At 41.7% G+C, this 18,680-nt stretch overlaps 1 protein-coding gene across 4 annotated transcripts in view; it reads right to left on the reverse strand.

Annotated features, from left to right (window-relative positions):
• The window catches only part of DYM (dymeclin), a 342,875-nt gene that overhangs the window by 259,422 nt on the left and 64,773 nt on the right, over positions 1–18,680 (reverse strand). For all 4 annotated transcript variants that reach the window (XM_072828553.1, XM_072828551.1, XM_072828554.1 and 1 more), the window contains one exon: positions 7,323–7,395. In XM_072828553.1, coding sequence (XP_072684654.1) covers positions 7,323–7,395 — 73 coding nt within the window. The remainder of the gene's footprint in view (positions 1–7,322; positions 7,396–18,680) is intronic.

Raw genomic sequence — 18,680 nt, forward strand, 5'->3', positions numbered from 1 at the left:
AGGGTCGGGGAAGCAAACCGAAATCAAAAAGCAAAAAACAAAACAAAACAAAACAAAACAAAACAAAACAAAACAAAACAAAACAAAAAACACAAAAAACCACAGGGGAGTATCTTCTGATTCTGTATACTTTAAGTCCCTTGACTTCCCCTGGAACTTGTCCGTCTAGCTGGTCTTCTGGGGGAGGGGCCTGTCGTGCTGATTTTCAGGTGTTAGCACTTGGGGGAGCTGCTCTGCCCCCTGCCTGGTGTAGGGCTCAGTGGGGTTGTTTACCCCGTGAGGCCGCAGGAGGAACAACCGCAGTGGCGGGGCCAGCTCTGCAGCCCTGGAGTCAGCTCCCGCAGTAGCTCCGGAGCTCTCCGTCTGCAGGTCCTGGAGGCTCCGGGGCGGGGCCGCTGATCTGCTCAGCTCGGGGCAGGAGCGTCCTCCTTGTCCTGGGCCCTCCCGGCCTCTGCCTGTCCCGGGGGAGGCCGGATCCTGGGCTGTGTCCCCGGCGCCCTGTGCTCCAGGGCCTGCGCTGTTGGATTCGCGCTCCCGCCCCACAGCCCCCTCCGTGGAGCCGCCCCCGAGCCCCTCCGAGCTGCTCCGGGTCCCGCCGAGCGCACCGCAGCCCTTAGGGAGCTCGGCCGTGGGGTGTGGGGCTCTCCCCGGGGCGCAGGTGTCTGCTAGTGTCCCCGGGAGCCCGAGGGCATCCCCGCCCTCCTGGGTCCTGCTCCAACTCCCTGCGAGCCCCTTTCCGCCCGGGAAGGTTGGTGCAGCTCCTGCTCCTCCGGGACGGGGCTGTCCTGTCCTGGGGACACTCGCCCCCGCCTCAGCCCGGCTCCTCACGGGTCCCCTACTCCTTGGAGGCCTTTTGTTTCTTTATTTCTTTTTCCCCCCGTCTTCCTACCTTGATAGAAGCATAAACTCTTCTCACTATAGCATTCCAGCTGTTCTCTCTTTAAATCTCTTTAAATCTCAGGCCAAATTCATAGATTTTCAGGGTGATTTGAAGGTTATCTAGGTAATTTGGTGGGGACAGGTGATTTGGGGACCCTACTCTTCCGCCATCTTGCCCCAGTTTCCAGGAATCAATTTTCAAACTAAAAAGCTACTGTGAACTTAACAGAGAATGATCTATCTATTCTCTATTAAGTCTTGGCATATGGAAACACTATTACCTTTAATTCACCTCAAATAGCACACTGATTCAACCAGAAACCTACAAGAGGGGATCCCTGGGTGGTGCAGCGGTTTGGCGCCTGCCTTTGGCCCAGGGCGCGATCCTGGAGACCCTGGATCGAATCCCACGTCGGGCTCCCGGTGCATGGAGCCTGCTTCTCCCTCTGCCTGTGTCTCTGCCTCTCTCTCTCTCTCTGTGACTATCATAAATTAAAAAAAAAAAAAAAGAAACCTACAAGAGATATTTCCATCACAGCACCTACGTAGGTGCTGACCTGCTTTGGCTGCCCACACTGCTGAAGCTGCGTGTAGAGGAGGGCTTAGGTCTCCAAACGCAGGGCTCCAGAAAGGCCCCTTCCCAAAAGTTCAGCCCTTCACTATCAACCTGGGTCCCTCCCATTCCCTCACTCTCCTCCATCAACTGCTCAGGGCTTTTCACATTCTTCAGCCACCTGCTCACGGTTAGCACCAAAAGTTTTCAACGTTCAAATTTTCTACAGTAAAAAAAAAAAAGAAAAAAAAAGAAAAAAAAATTCTACAGTATAACATCGAAGCCAATATCATTAGTTTATGGGTTGAATAAATATGCATTTCCTAGCATTTTATTACATTTCAGAAACCCTATGGACAAAGCATATCTCATAAATAAGATTCTTAATCGGTTCCATTCCTACCCAAATACTTCTAGAATGGATTTTTAGAGAAAAAAGTTCTAAAAATATTTCTTTTACAGCTTAATAGAGAACTCTAAACATAAACCGTTAGTCCTTCTAAAGTTTAAATCTCTGGGACGCCCGGGTGGCTCAGTGGTTGAGCATCTGCCTTCAGCTCAGGTCATGATCCCGGGGTCCTGGGATTAAGTCCCACATGGGGCGCCCTACATGCAGCCTGCTTCTCCCTCTGCCTGTGACTCTGCCTCTCTCCGTGTGTCTCATGAATAAATAAAATCTTTAAAAATAAATAGAATAAAATTCAAATCTCTGCCCCACCAAACAACACAATTTGTCCATCCCTTATCTCTAATCTCCCACAACCCCTCTACTCTAATCAAACCAATGCACTTGTGATTCTTCAGATACGTTATTTATACCCAAAAGTTCCAGACCTGGCTCCTCTCTGGCTCTTCAATGACCAAGCCACTGCTAATCACTCCTAGCTCCAAGCAACTGTAGCACCTAGCAACCGTTCCTCCTCCTGGGCTATCTTTCTATGTATCTGTTCATCTCTAAGCTCTTCAGAAGTCACACCTTTCTTTGTCCAGGACCTAGGATGTTAGAGACAATAGTATATTCCCAATATTCATTTTTGAAAATGAACCTAATGAAAGAGAATTTACTTTACTGTGAAGGGATAATGTGAGGACTGATGAGATATAAAGCTGACTGCCCCTAAACTATATGGTCCCAAACCCCTCAGCATTTATAACTACCAATTCCTTAAATATTGTCAGATGTTCATTCTCAGTGTTTGTTTCTACAGCCCCTTTCTACTTTGACTATATATAAGACACCTATATTTTATAATACAATATTTTATAATACAATATACGACTGCAAAGGGCTTTGAGCCACTACATTTGCAATGGAATGTGTCATATAGACCAGATGATGACAGACAAAATGCATTAAGTACACTGAACAAGTTGTGCCCCTATTCTCTTACTCACTCAACAGATATTTGTTGAGAGTCTACTATGTGCCAGGCTAGCCCGAATACTACGGATGACAGCAGTGAGCAAAACAAACACAGGCACAAGAACAGTCCTTGTTTTCATGGAGCTTGCCTTCTAATGTTATTTGAGAAACACAAGCAAGAGAAATAACAGATAATACGGAAAGCAGTGGTAAATGTAAAAACAAAGGTGTGAGAATGAGAGGGGTGTTATGTTAGGGTGGACCTTCTAAGAAGCAGACCTCCTCTGAGCAGAAGGAAGCATGAAAGTCAGGACATGAGCCATGCAGACATCTAAAGGGAGATATTCAAGGCAGAAGAAGAAGAGAGGGCAAAGGCCCTTGATACAGGAGTGGGTTGGTATGTTCCAAATTAGCAGGGACACCTGTGTCCTCTGTACTAGAGAGGTAGACAAAGTCACACTGCACAAATACACACATCCAGAAAAAGGCAGTGAAGGCAATCAATTAAGAATATCTCAGCCTTATCAATACATAATTTATTAAAAAAAAAAAGATAAGCATTCTGAGGCACCCAAGTGGCTCAGGTGGTTGGGCATCCAACTCTTGGTTTCATCTCAAATGGTGATCTCAGGGTTATGAGATGAAGCCCCATGTCAGGCTCAGTGCAGAGTCTGGTTGAGATTTTCTCTCCCTCTCCCATTCATATTCTCTCTCTCTCTCCCCTCCCCCCAAAAATAAAGAAAAACATTCTTATTAAACTATAACAACAACAAAAAAAACTATAACTAAAAAATCTGCAAATGAGGGCCAGGCTGAGAACTAAAGGATTGAGTTCACAGGTTGATAAGAAGAACATATAAATGGATCTCAGAGACTGTATGTTGGCCTGGGGCCAGTGGAATGGCTCACTCCGAGCAGACCTCACAAGGACTTGTCTGGAGCAGTGGCACCAGAGAAAGGGCTAGGATCTAAGGCTAACAGAAGCATCATCACATGAAGGTAAGAGTGACAGCTTTCATAAAAACACCACCAAAAACACATAAAAAGACAAGAAATCCAATTCAACCGTAACACTGTGAGAACTGATCCACTGTTGCAAATTCTAAGTGTTGCATTTTGAACTCTGGCACGCCAAATCATGTTCTTCATATTGCACTAGTAGTGTCTTGAGAAAAATACCTTCATCTTAAACTTTATTCCTTCCCATGCACTTCCTTGAGGCCAAGGTATATAACAAAGACAGGCTTTTACTTTTGGCAGACTTATTTCAGTTCTAGTGGGATCAGCCCAATATACACTGAAAAACATCGTCATGAGCCTGTGAATGACTTCATCTTTATTTCAAATATATAAATGCTGAGAGGTATGGAGTTAAGAAAGGATGTCTGGAAGATGTACGTTTTAATCAGACTTTGAAGTATCTCAGAATTATTATTTTATCAAAACACCCAACCTGTCTTAGAAGCAGTATCAACTAACTACTTAAAAGTCAAGCTCTATTACAAGTGAATTCCTACAACTTCTGGGAGTTTATCTAAACTACTGCAGTTCACCATTTTCTCTTAATAATAAAGTATCACTTAAAAACAGTTTATAGATCTCTAAATATCTATCTGTGCTCTTGGTAATCACTTGCTTTCAATATTAATAGAATGATTTCACAGTCTCGTAAGAAATGTTTAAGTGAGTTTTGACTACCCCTCAATGGCCACTAACACCAAACTCCTCTCGCTGCACACCTGCCGACGTTAAATATGACAAGTCTACAGTGAGACTGGTGATGGTGAGGTATGAGAGCATCCCTACTTTTCAAGTTAATATTCCCCCTTAAGTCAGAAGCTGACCCACAAACCTGCACTATGGTTATAGTAGATGAAACACTTAAGTAGTAGTTTGGTTTCACATGGAAACTGTTACCAAGACAAACCTTCTTGTAGGATGGAGTTCCAAGAACATTAAATCATAAGAAATTGTTTCAGCAGCTGGTTAAAGCTGAGTGTACATAATACAAGACATCTGGTTGTCTGTGCATTTTCAGTTCATTTAAAAAGTATAAACACATTAAAACACTGAAATGTTTGATATATTACAACACTGTCTGCTTGCTCCTCAAGAGTGTTTAAGTGACTGGTCTATTCATTGTATTCAAGCCTTATTTACCAGCTAACGAGATTCACTACTTCTATTCCCCTTAACTTCACCAAGACATTTTATTAACAAAGGAGGTGGAAAAAAAGCAATGTACTCACTAAGGCTATACACTAAATCGCTAGTATTTAGTAATAACATAAACATAATAGAGATGGAACTATTTTTAAAATTAAGAACACATGAAGTATTGCACATACAATGACAAGTAAATAGTAAACAATCTATGTGTTCCCCTTCCCACATTTGGCCACATGTAACAGAAACCTGACCACGGTGGCTTAACCAAAATAAGTGTTTATTTTTTTCACTTAAGAAGAAATCCAAAGATACGCCATCTTGGGCTGGGTAATGGTTCCCCGGTATCATTAATAGTCCCTGCTCCTGGGACACTATTCCCTGCATGTGGCACTCATTATCATAGTTTCAAGATGGCCCCAGCACTGCCTCCACATCCCAGGAAGGAAGAGAAGGCAACAAGCAAAAAAACCGAAGGTACAAACTCTGCAACCTCATGACTTCTGCTTACATTGCATTGGCCCAAACCATGTCGTGGGGCCACATCTAGTTCCTGAGGTGCCTGAAAACTAAGCTGGGCACACACTGGTCCCCAGACAACACTGGAGATGTTGGAGCACCTGAGTGCCTCAGCTGGTTTAAGCGTCTGCCTTCAGCTCAGGTCATGATCAAAGGGTCCTGGGATCGAGCCACATGTTGGGGGGTTGGGGGGGAGGTGTCCCCTGCTCAGTGCTTCTCCTTCTCAGAGGGAGTTTCTAAATCTAGACTATAGTCCCAGATGCTGCAGCTATGCACAGCAGAGGCCAGGAGCCTGTTTTCTCATGAATACCTGGTCCTTCCTTTTTGGGCCACAGGCAAATAGCACGCATGCAGTGATATCCTTGTGTTAACTGAGGTTCTGTAAGGATCAATCTTAAGCTTTTCTTCTTGATTCAAAAAAGAATTCCTTTAGAGGTGCCTCACTAGCTTGGTCAGTAGAGCATGTGACTCTCGATCTCGGGATTATTAAATGTGACCCCCACGTTGGGTGTAGGTTACTTAAAAATACAATCTTTTAAAATAATAATAATAATAATAATAAGTCCTTTAAAATATACATTCTCACTGGAGTGATATCACCCCCAAGAGAGTGAAAATTGATTCTTCAGGGACGAAAACCTTCATAGATATTATAATGCTCTGTGTCCCTCCAAAGGGCCACAAAGTACACAAAGAGACATAGGTGTTATCTGAGGCATTCAAATTTGATTAGTGGGGAGAAGCAATTACAAACATGTCTAAAAAGGCTCCAGAGAGACAATTAAAAAAAAAAAGTTAAGAGTAACATCTTTAAAAGGAACATTTTATACCATATAGGAACTGCATTCAGCTGGAATGACAGAAATCCAGTTACAGGAAACAAACAGGATATGTTTTTCTCACATGAGAAGTCTGCCAAGGGGGCACTGGGGTGGCGAATGAAAGTGGGGTGAAAGTGGGGTGAAAGTGGCGAGGCGGCACTCACTGGCAGTTAATGACTTTGGTCCAGCAGCTCAATGATATCAAAGCAGAATTTTCCGTGGGTCTCTGGGCTCATGGTGCAAGAAAGACACACAACTGACACTATCTTGTCCACATTCCAGACAGCAGGAAAGAAGGCTGTCAAGAACAGAAAGATACACCTCCTTTCTTGAGAAGGTTTACCCACAAGTTTTACTGGAGGATGTTCCCCTACATCTCAGGTAACCACACCTAACTTGAAAAAAGGCTAGAAAGGGAAACCTCATCTCTCCAAAAGTGGTCAGAAATCAGGAAGGAATGGGACGCCTGGGTGGCTCAGTGGTTTAGCGGCTGCCTTTGGCCCAGGGCGTCAACCCAGAGTCCCAGGATCAAGCCCCATATCAGGCTCCCTGCATGGAGCCTGCTTCTCCCTCTGCCTGTATCTCTGCCTCTCTCTCTCTCTCTGAGTCTCTCATGAATAAATAAAATCTTTAAAAAAAAAAAAAAAAAAAAGGAAATCAGGAAAGAAGGAAGGAGAGAATCCTGGGTGGTTAATGAGTTGCCTCCACCACATATTAAAGGATTAGATTCTCTTGCACCCTGTTTACAGAGATCTGTAAGATACCACTATGGAGATTAATTCTGTGGCTATCATTTGTTCAATATTCCTAAAGAGTTTGATTAATATCCCCTTATAAAATTCTTGTTCTGATAACACATAGAGTATAAATATTATTAGGCCAAAGATACAGAATGACTCCATGGATGGACACAGAAATATACACATAAAAACACTACACCAGGAGCCACAAATCCTTCGATGTGATCAATTACCATACTCAATATACAAAGAAGATAAATCCTGGCTTGGCCAGAACTTACAGGAGCGGAATATCAGTGATTAACTGCATCAAACAACAGAGCAATTCTTCCAAAAGATCTTCAGAGTCAGAACCTGGTAAGACACATTAAGAATTTTTTAAGAAAATATGAAATAGAATAGAGCTTTTTAGAATTAGAAGCTCAGTCTTCATTCCTAATGAGAATAACAAGTTATTATTACACAAATTCAGACACTAAAGTTGACCTCAAATAAAATCCAAACCAAGGAATTTTGAACATTAGCTATTACATAACTTTTAATGTGTCAAAGTCTTTTATGGTTCTTGTAGGCCAGAAGTTTTCAAATCTCTTCTATACTGTGTTTTTTCAAATGAAATTTTATAATGAAGTGAAATATATAAAATAGACCCCCAAAAATCAAGTTGTTCTTGCTTCTTTATTTGAATCAATAGAACACCTGTACCTCTTTCCCTCAGCAAATACCCGATCAAATGCTGGGTCTCCCTGATGAGCCTCAAAGCACCTTTTCTGAACTTGTAGGGCCCTACAGATCACAGCCTGAAACCCACTAAGAGGGTTTCCACGTCTTTGCAAATAAAGAGCCAAAGGTAAAATGGCTTTTCCCAAATCACAGACTAAGTGGTAATGGCAGGATGAAAATTACCATGCTAGTGGAAATGCTCCCCTATCCCAAACTGCTCTAAGTGACTGTCTAATTTCCAAAGCCAACCAACAGCTTGTGTGACTAATGGCTCTAAACACTACTAACACCAATTCCTTCATAAAATTCACTCTCCCCTCAGGTTCTCCAAAACCTTGTCTCCAATCTACTCGTTCTGCTCATTCCCAGGATCTGCCTCCCCAGAATTGCTTTCAACTGTTGGTGCTTTCCCTAGAATTCCACCATTGCCTTTCTCCTCTTCCCACTCCCTATGTCCTTCATCAATCACTACTGGTGATTCCTACAGCGACAGTTTTCCTCTTGGCCTTTCCACTGAACTCCTTATCTTTCTATCCAATTGCCTACTAGCCATCTCCATGTAGATGCATCACTAGCACCACAAACTCCACGTGTTCAAAACAGAACCCATCTTTGCCACTTATTGCTTCTTTCTGCTTCCTTTACTGCATCAAGAATCCAGGGCCCAGGGGATCCCTGGGTGGCTCAGCGATTTAGTGCCTGCCTGGAGTCCCAGGATCAAGGCCCACATCGGGATCCCTGCATGGAGCCTGCTTCTCCCTCTGCCTGTGTCTCTGCGCACCCCCCCTCTGTCTTTCATGAAAAAATAAATAAAATCTTTAAAAAAAAAAAAATCCAGGGTCCAAGCCCCAACTACTCTTTCCACGCTTTTTTAACCAAGCCCTGGGTCCACTCGATTGCATAGCCTACCTCTCTGATGTTCCCACTTTTCCACACTCCCCGTCAGGCTTCTGTTATTTCATCATGTCAGTTCAGTTAAGCTTACTAAATTATAACTCACTCCTCACTCCTGAACTTCTTTCAGCCTTCCTAACTAGTATTCCTACCTCCAATCGTACTCCTCTCCAACCCAAACTCCAGACCACTGCCAAATGAAGCTAACTAAACTCCCTCCTTTCCTCTCCTGGCTTACAGCTCTGCAACCACTTTAAGCTGAAAACTAGTTATCAGAAAAAACTAGGTACCAAAAAAAAAAAAATTTCAGCATGCTAGACGCTCCAAAACACAGGCCCCATACCCCGTTCTACCATAATCTCCCCCATCACTCACAATTTCTATTCCAACAGTCCCGGGCAACCTGCTACATGCCATCTCATGACTCCTCAATGACATTCCCTCTGCCGAGAATGCCCTCCAAAACAAAAACCTGACTTTTTAAAAAGCTAATGTTTAACCACCTAATTATCCTCAGTATTCCTCTCCTCCATAAAACCCAACTCTCGGGATCCCTGGGTGGCGCAGCGGTTTAGCGTCTGCCTTTGGCCCAGGGCGCGATCCTGGAGACCCAGGATCGAATCCCACGTCGGGCTCCTGGTGCATGGAGCCTGCTTCTCCCTCTGCCTGTCTCTGCCTCTCTCTCTCTCTCTCTCTCTCTCTCTCTCTGTGACTATCATAAATAAATAAAAATTAAAAAAAAAAAAACCAACTCTCTTGCTTCACTCTGAATAAAAATAATCATCTATAAACATCTTGCCTTGTAGATGTCTTTCACTGTTACCTTGGTTACATTACACCATAATTTCAGTCTATACGTAGGCAGGCCTCTATGAGACTCTATATTTCTTTTTTTAAAGTAGGCTTGGGATCCCTGGGTGGCGCAGCGGTTTGGCACCTGCCTTTGGCCCAGGGCGCGATCCTGGAGACCCGGGATCAAATCCCACATCGGGCTCCCAGTGCATGGAGCCTGCTTCTCCCTCTGCCTATGTCTCTGCCTCTCTCTCTCTCTCTGTGACTATCATAAATAAATAAAAAATTTTTTTAAAAAATTAAAAAAAAATAATAAAAATAAAGTAGGCTTGCCCAGTGTGGAGCCCAACACGGGGCTTGAACTCATGACCCTGAGATCAAGACCTGAGTTGAGATCAAGAGTCGGATGCTGGGCAGCCCAGGTGGCTCAGCAGTTTAGTGCCGCCTTCAGCTCAGGGCGTGATCCTGGAGACCCGGGATCGAGTCCCACATTGGGCTCCCTGCATGGAGCCTACTTCTCCCTCTGCCTGTGTCTCTGCCTCTCTCTCTCTCTCTCTCTCTCTCAGGAATAAATAAAATCTTTACTTTAAAAAAAAAAAAAAGAGTCGGATGCTAACCCAGGTGCCCCTGAACTCTGTCCTCTTTGAGGATGATGACTGACAAAGAGCTTAACACTAACACATAACCTACACTCAAAACAGGTTTGCCAAACCAAACCTAGGATCTAGTACGAATCTAGTGGTTATTTCCGAAGCATCAAAGTACTTGAAATTTCAAAGTTTAGCAATTCTTTTTTCCTACACCACAGTATCACCTGGTATTCAGAAATTATGAAAAATTCCTTCCTGCCTTGCCATAGCCAGAACTGGCACAGTAACCCTCTGGGAGTTGAGTGCAGTGCTTGAAGAGAATACTGAATCACACTGAAAATGCCCACCAATGCTACAAAGAAAACATGGCAAGAACCAACTTCATTAGCTATATTAAATCTCACTCTAGAAATGCCAGGCTTAGCTCAAACCATGAAGAAAGTAAAATTTAGAAATAAGTAACACTGGTCTCTGAGTCTGCACAATAAAAAGTCTATATAACTAAAATCCTTCTCATTGCCAAAGCCATCCGACATAACCCAAGTGAGTCGATAACCTACTCCAAGCTGATCTGTTGGCATATAATATACAATTCATACAAGCTTGCTGAAATGTCACCCCTTGGCTCATCCCAGAGAACACAGTGACCCAGACCCAAGTAAGGACATTTAAAAACATTCCTTGATTCCCTAAAGAAAATTCCAGACCATATCAGCAAGCCACTTTAAGGTATACCCCTGTCCAGCCAAGAAATCAGAAGATTTTTAATTAAGTGAGGGAACAAATGCTAAGGAACCACAGATGGCTGGATATTTTTCTAAGGGGATGTAAACACATCTCACCCTCAAATCTTAGCGCAGTGAAGAAGATTCTGGATTCTATTCCATGTGACATCTAAATCATGACTTGCACCAAGATTACAGCTTAAGTCAATCAAGGAGTATGTCCACAACTTTGTTATCAACTTAATAAATGATAAATACATTTCATAGAAGTGAAATGTGCTATTTCAAGGCCAAAAATTTTTTTTAAAGATTTTTATTTATTTATTCATGAGAGACAGAGAGAGAGAGAGAGAGAGAGAGAAAGGCAGAGACGCAGGCAGAGGAAGAAGCAGGCTCCATGCAGGGAGCCTGATGTGGGACTCAATCCCGGGTCTCCAGGATCAGGCCCTGGGCTGAAGGCAGTGCCAAACCACTGAGCCACCCGGGCTGCCCTCAAGGCCAAAATTCTAACAAATGACAAAAATAAGCAATTTCTAGTTGAAATCTCAGACAACTTCTATTTACTAAAACAAAACATCCTTAGTATAAGAATACCATATTCTTATTTCTGGGACTAATCTAAAAGCAAGTAGTGTGTATCAATCGAAGAGTGACAAGATTTGATTGCTCACCAGGTCTGACATTAAGCAAGTCATTCATACTGCATTCTTTTCCAAGCAATGTTTGTATCATTCAGCTTTCATTTGAGGCCAAATATCTTCTTTAGTGCCAATAAAAACAAGTAAACATAAACTCACCTGCCAAAAATTATAGTAACACTCATGCATTTCTCACAGGAAAGAGAATCTGAAAAGTCCTTGCAATCTTTGGGTCAGTGACACAGTAAACTGAAGATCTTTGAGCAAAGGACTTTGAAGAGATTCAGAATGTTTATTACGAAGTTTTAAACTCAGAGTTTTTCTCTCTTAAAGAGTTTTTTTTTTTTTTTAAGGTGTTATTTACTTATTCGAGAGAGAGAGAGAGAGAGAGAGAGACACGCAGAGACACACACAGAGGGAGAAGCAGGCTCCCTGTGGGAAGCCCGATGCGGGACTCGATCCCAGGACTCCAAGATCACGCCCTGAGCCCAAGGCAGATGCTCAAGACACTGAGCCACCCAGACGTCCCAGTCAAAGAGTTTTAAATTGCCTCTTATAGCTCCAAACATGCTTATATTTTCAATGTTAGCTTCTCTGAGATAATATTCATAGCTAACATTTACTGAGTACTCTCCCCTTTGAGAGGCACTGTTGCCAAGCATTTCACTCTTTATGTCATATTAATCCTGACAATAACTCTTAAGGAGTAGGTATGATCATCACCATCATATTACAGATAAAGAAATCAAGGCTCAAAGAGGTCAGTTTACTTACAGTAAGTGGCACAAACTAGATCTGAATCCAAATCCAGACTCATTAAAGAGACAAAAACCAAGGCATCCCAGGTGGCTCAGCGGTTTAGCGCCACCTTCAGCCGAGGGCATGATCCTGGAGACTAGGGATCGAGTCACACATCGGGCTTCCTGCATGGAGCCTGCTTCTCCCTCTGCCTGTGTCTCTGCCTCTCTCTCTGTCTCTCTCAGGAATAAATAAATAAAATCTTAAAAAAAAAAAATGAATCTCCCCCCAAAATATATTTTTAAAAAAACCCTCAAACTATTTTTAAAAACTCATTTCTATACAAAGTTGAAAAAATCCAGTCAGTCAACCCATGTTTCACTGAAGACTCTAAACACGAGCCCCTGGTAAATGAATACTATAAACCATCTGAGGGAAGACATACAAAATACTCTGTATTAGTTTACACATCCAGGTGACATGTTATGCATTCATCAACACATACTGCAAGTCTTGGATTTAAATATCCAATTTAGAAATAACCTCGAAGCAATTAATAAATATAAACTGTTATTATGAGTATTATGTACAACGAGGTCACTGAAATCTCACCCCTCTATCTGGGGTTCCCCTGCTTTAAAGCCCTGAGCCCACCTCTCTGGTCCCTGTGAGCGACACCAGGGGAAGCAGATGAAAGACCAGACGATATACATGGTCCCTTACGACTCCAGTCATCTACACAATGAAACAGCCGTCCAGCACCCATTGACACCATGCGCTAAAACACCACATTCTCCCTAGGGAGGGAACCAGAGTAGAACAAGACACTGTTATCATCCAATACCTTCCACTAGAGTAGGAAGGGAAGGGGAGAGAAGGAGAAAAGAATAATGAAAAAAGCACTCACTCAAGGAAGAGGGAAAAAATAGCATTGGTGGAAAACAAAGCAGCCAGAAAAAAGAAACATATGGGTCATTTAAATCAGGTAACATGGAAATATTACAACACAGAGAGCTCATTGTTTACTTTTCACGCACAAAGTCAAGCTGTTGGTTTCTAAATGCTGCTCCACCATGCCAAACACAAGTACTAAAAACATAATCAAGTAACGACTGAGCTGTATTCCAAAAACAGGTTCCCCTAGGGCCTAAAAAGTTCAGAGAAAAAATGACTTCCTTAACATGGAAGACACATAGGCTCAATTGTATTTACTATAAATTTATATTCGGAAACCATGGTAGAGACTGTAATTAGCAGTTCAATTGTGAAACTAGTATTGGAATTATTCTACAGTATTAAAAATCATTTAAACTTCTAAGGAGCAAAACTGAATATGCATCTATAAAATAATCATAAATTAAGGAAAAGCAGATGGACTCTTTCCTAAAATGAAAATTGATCTACATTTTAATGCATTACAATATAAGACTGTGTCTCACATATTCCAATAAAATCACAGTAATTCTGGCTGTCTGCTATTAAGAAATGTTTCTAATTAGTCAAATGGAAATGTTTCTAATTATACTCAAGGACAACACAGTCTAGACAATACAGTCTTCCAGGTTTTACTATAAAATATGCCATTTTTATTTCTAAGTTGAGCACAGTATAAAAACTGTTGATAACAGAAAGGGATAGAAAGCAATTTCATGGTATGTTGGACAAAGGTTGGAAATAGATTTTACTGAGCAACTACTAACCATATGGAATATATATGCAACAGAGTATTGCACTGCATAATACATACTTAGATTCTAGGCCAATTCAAATTATTTTCCTCTTAAATTTCAGTTTTATTATTTTTCACATTCAATTTATGTAAACTAAAGAATAAATTTACCCACTTCTCACACCCCCTCAACCTCTTCTCTGCATCTGTGAGCTTGATATATGATTATATATTTAAAGGTTTTTAGATTTCACATATGAGAGAGATTATATGGTATTTGTCTCTGACTTATTTCACTTAGCCTAATGCTCTCGAGGTTCATCACATGGTTGCAAATGGCAGGATTTCATTTTTTATGATCGAATAATATTCCAGTGTATATATATATATCACATCATCTTTATTCAATGGACATGTACGTTATTTCAATATCTTTGATATTGTAAAAATACTGAAATGAACATGCGGGTAATATATATTTTTAATTAGTGTTTTCCTTTTTTTTCCAAATACCCAGTAATGGAATTGCTGGATAATTATGGTAGTTCTACTTTTAATTTTTTTTGAGGAAACTCTACAGTGTTTTCTGTAGCAGCTGTACCAACAGTGCATTACATCCCCACCAACGTTGCACAAGGGTTACCTCTGCTCCACATCCTTGCCAACACTTGCTATTTCAAGTCTTTTCTGGTAACAGGCAATTCCAACAGGTGTGAAGTGATAGCTCATTGTGGTTTTGATCCGCATTTCCCTGATAATTAGTAATGTTGAGCATCTTTTCACATACCTCTTGGCTAGCTGCCTTCTTTGGAAATGATCCAAAGATCATTTCAGATCATTTCAGATCTTCTGCCCATTTGTAATCAGATTATTTTTCCCTGAGTTGTAGGAGTTATATATGTATATATATTTATGCTAGCAGTAGGGTTTATTAAGCTGTGCTTCAGTACATGCGTTGGGGCTCACCCATCGTGCTCATGATATATAAAGCCCAAACTTTCTGCCAATTCTTCTTGAGCAAGGACAACAGAAAACTAACAGCTAAATGGATGTTATATGGAAGCTCATCTATAATCTTCATGTAGCCAACAGTCACCACCAGACACAGCACCTTCTCCATCTGGAATTTGATTGTGGACTTCCCTTCATCCACTTTGGCCACCACATTCTCACTGTGGGACAGGAAGGAAGGGAATTTGTCAGTCTTCTTTGGGCCTGGGCCCAGGATTTGAGGCATCTGCTTGATCACAGATTCTGAAGCCAAAAAGGCATCATACTTCTTGGCCAGCTTATTGACTAATTTTTCATTCTTACTGAGTTTCTTCAGTGCCCCAGTGTCCATGTGGAAGATCCACAGCCTTGCCCTCATCAAGCGTTGCTGATGCCCCAGAACACATATGTAGACTGGGGGCTGGGAATGGACTCCTTGGGAGCCACAGCACCTCAGCCATCTGAAAAAATTCAAAACTAGTTTCAAAGGAGGGAGATTTATCTCTACTGCATTTAGTTAAATGAATACATCACAGATTTTGAAGGTACTTCCAAAGAGTTTCAGCCAGAGGACAAAGAAGAGGAAAGTAGTTATTAGAGAGGTATGATTATGGATTTTTTTGGATTATTTTTTAATTTCCATAAATATCCCATCTTCTATCATTTTTTTTCTCCTTTGGATCTCTCAGAAGTTGGAAGTTTTTTTCAACTGTTCAGGATCCTTGGTTCTCCATTTACTTGCCAGAAGGAGGCCAAGGCTAATAGAAGCTGTGCGCCCACAGGTGCAGCCTGCCAAGTGATGGCTCCCAGTGGGCAGGTAAGAGCGGTTTTATCGAGAGACACCTGAGCATTAGCATCTCTACATCTTTTTCCTGGTTTTGGTTCATTTTCTCCAGAACAGTATACATTAACCTTCTGCAGGGAAGGGGACATAGTGGGTACAGCTCCAGTGCCAAGTCCAGATGCCTTACTCCTCTGTTCATAGACTTTGCTCCTCGCCCTGTTCTCAGTACCCCCACCCCTCCACTGTGCCCCAGAGTTCCCGCAGGAAGACCCTCTTGGTTCGGCCTCGGTGAGAAGACATTCTAGTATTAAACCAGGGAAGGGGTGGTTTTCTGACCACGCACAGTGAAGGAGAGGAGCTGAGCGTTCAGCTGCTTCCTTCAATCACTCCTCCTGGGTGTCTGCCTTCAGAGACACCTAGTACTTCCAAACCTAAGCCTTTTGAGGGTTCTATGGCAAGAACTGGCTGTTTCCTGGAGTTCTGTGACCCTGAAGGCACTTGGCCTTTAGCTTTCACTGATAAGTTCATCATTTCACTGATAATTTTCCAATCTGCGAAATGTTATTAACATTGTGTTCCCCTTTCCTCCTCTTAGTAACAAATTGATGACTTTGTAAGTCTCTTTACTGATATTTTATTGGGGTTTCAGAAGAAAGCACAGATAAACATGTGGGTTCAATCCACCATGCATGAGAGCAATTCCCACAAAATAAACAATTTTTTCAAATCAATTTATATGAAATTATTTTATGCTGAGGAAACATGGTGAAACAACCATTTTACCTGGGCATGACAAGCCTCAAGTCTCTTTTCTGCCCTCCACAGAGCCGTGATAACTGGCTACATGTGCCCAGCTCTAGGCAGATGACCCAGATCCTCCAAGGCCTCAGTGCCACACATACCACTGCTGGCACAGGTGGGAGCCTCCTCCAAAGCAAATTGACACTCCTTCTCTGTGCTCTGGATCCTAGCGCCCCCCACTTCCCTGAGCTTTCCATCCAGCTCTCCCCCCCCCCCCTTTTTTTTTGGCTTCTGTCATCAGTCTCAATCTCCAAAGGCTTCTTCCATCATTAAAAAAAAAAAAAAGTAAAAATATTTGTAAAGAAACTATAATTGCCTTCCACTGGCGACAGTTATTCGTGGAGTAGTTACTCCAAAGAGGCCTCTAGTAGAAAACAACTAGTTCTTGGCTAAAGTACACTTTTTAGTGCATTGATGAGCTTCCAGAAAGTAAAGGAAATCTCCAGGGACCCTTGCACCACAACCAAAAAGAACCATAGGCAAACAAACTGTGGCTTGAATCTAGAGTAAAACACTGAGCAGTAAACAAACTCTAAGGGTAGGGTAACCCTACCGATGAATGCCAATTCCAAGCCACAAAGCCTAGACACCAGCTTGCCACTCACAAGCTGAACCTGAGCTGTCACATTAAGCCAAGAACCTCTGAAGGAGGCTAAATGGCCTCGGGTGGTGCAGTCTAGATCCCTCTAGTAACCAATGCAAATCCCTCCCTTATTTGGGGCATCAGATTAAGATTGAACAAGCAAAAACTCACAATCAACATTATCAAATACATAAACAAACCACCATAAGTGCTTGCTGAAATGAACTACAAATTCATACCTCTACAGACTTAAAATACTGGATTTATGAGATAGAAAAATATAAAATAGGTATCAGTGATTACCTTGGGGGTAACAAGCAATGTCATCAAGATAGAGGACCCTATTCACTCTGAAGGCAAAGGGAAAACACAGACAAGTTTGTAGTACTTGAGAGTTTTGCCTAGGGCTAGCTTTTATCCCCTTTGACCACTCTCAGAGGCATGCAATAGTGGGAAGAATTACAAAATGATACAAATTCCCTCTAGCAAGCAATCTACTACTACATAGCCTGCGGAGAAAAGTTCACAAAATTTCTATTACAAACGGGGAAGTGTAGGGGGAGTCATATGACCCTCATAAAGCAGGCTTCACCAAAAGTGCCAGCAACAACCATCTCATCACAGAATGACAGTGAATCAGAAACAAAAAATCCTCAAATCCCTCAGCTGACTTTGCTCAACTGTTTGAAGACGGTCCTCCGCTTTCAATTCAATCTCCAAACAACCTGTACTGCTATTCTCTATCCCTGCACCTGATGCAGAGATCCACATTCTAGCTGACAAACAGATGTTTTTAGGTATTGCGCAATGAACTCTTTTTTGTTTTTTACCATTTAACTATCTGTGCAATCATTTTATTACTTCTATAAATTGTAAAAAGACATTAAAATAAAATGTAAAAAGAACTCACACTAGTGATAAGTAGAAATCTCAAACTAGCAACAAGTAAGACTAAAAGATGAAAATGAAAATTATGTATGCCAAAAATGGGAAGCCTTTAACCTTAAAAGGATATTTACTACTTAAAACTGGTGGATCAACAGTAGACTCAACTGTAAATGAAAGAATAAAATGAAAGACTGTATATAAAATTCTGAATTGCTAACTCCATATAAAAAAAAGGACAATCTGCCAGTACATGGACAGATTACCAATATTAGACCTCATCGGTGGCTCTTTTGGTAAGACAACCATCTTGATCATGTGGCCCATGGCTGGAAAAGTGTCATTTTTACACTGCCCTCACTTTAAGTTATATAGGATATATAACAAAACTGTGCTCTCAAGCTTGGATAGGAGTGGAGAGCGCAGGTACAAAGAGGGTCCTTCTGGGCCTCAAAATAAATACAGTCTATCTCACTCAATGGTACATAATGACAAATAATTTTATGTTAACACAGTATTATTGCATTTATTTTAAAGTACAATACAGGCATAACAGTTTGACATAAAGCAAAACAAAGTGCTGGGTTTGGAGGTTCCTGGCTGGCTTAGCTTTCAGGCACCATGAGGTAAACATGCTCCATTCTTGTTACTAGACCTTCTGTGGAAAGGTTTTCAACTCCCTGATGAGGGCTGTTTTGGCACTTTCGGTACCAAAAAAACAAAGCCTAGCATTAACAAAATTAACACATGCTAGAAACAATTCTGATTAAAAGCTCCATTTAAACATCAGTATATTTTTAATAAATAGATTATCACAATAGTAAATT

This window comes from Canis lupus, chromosome 6 (genome assembly GCF_048164855.1).
Source record: "Canis lupus baileyi chromosome 6, mCanLup2.hap1, whole genome shotgun sequence".
Classification (NCBI taxonomy): domain Eukaryota; kingdom Metazoa; phylum Chordata; class Mammalia; order Carnivora; family Canidae; genus Canis; species Canis lupus.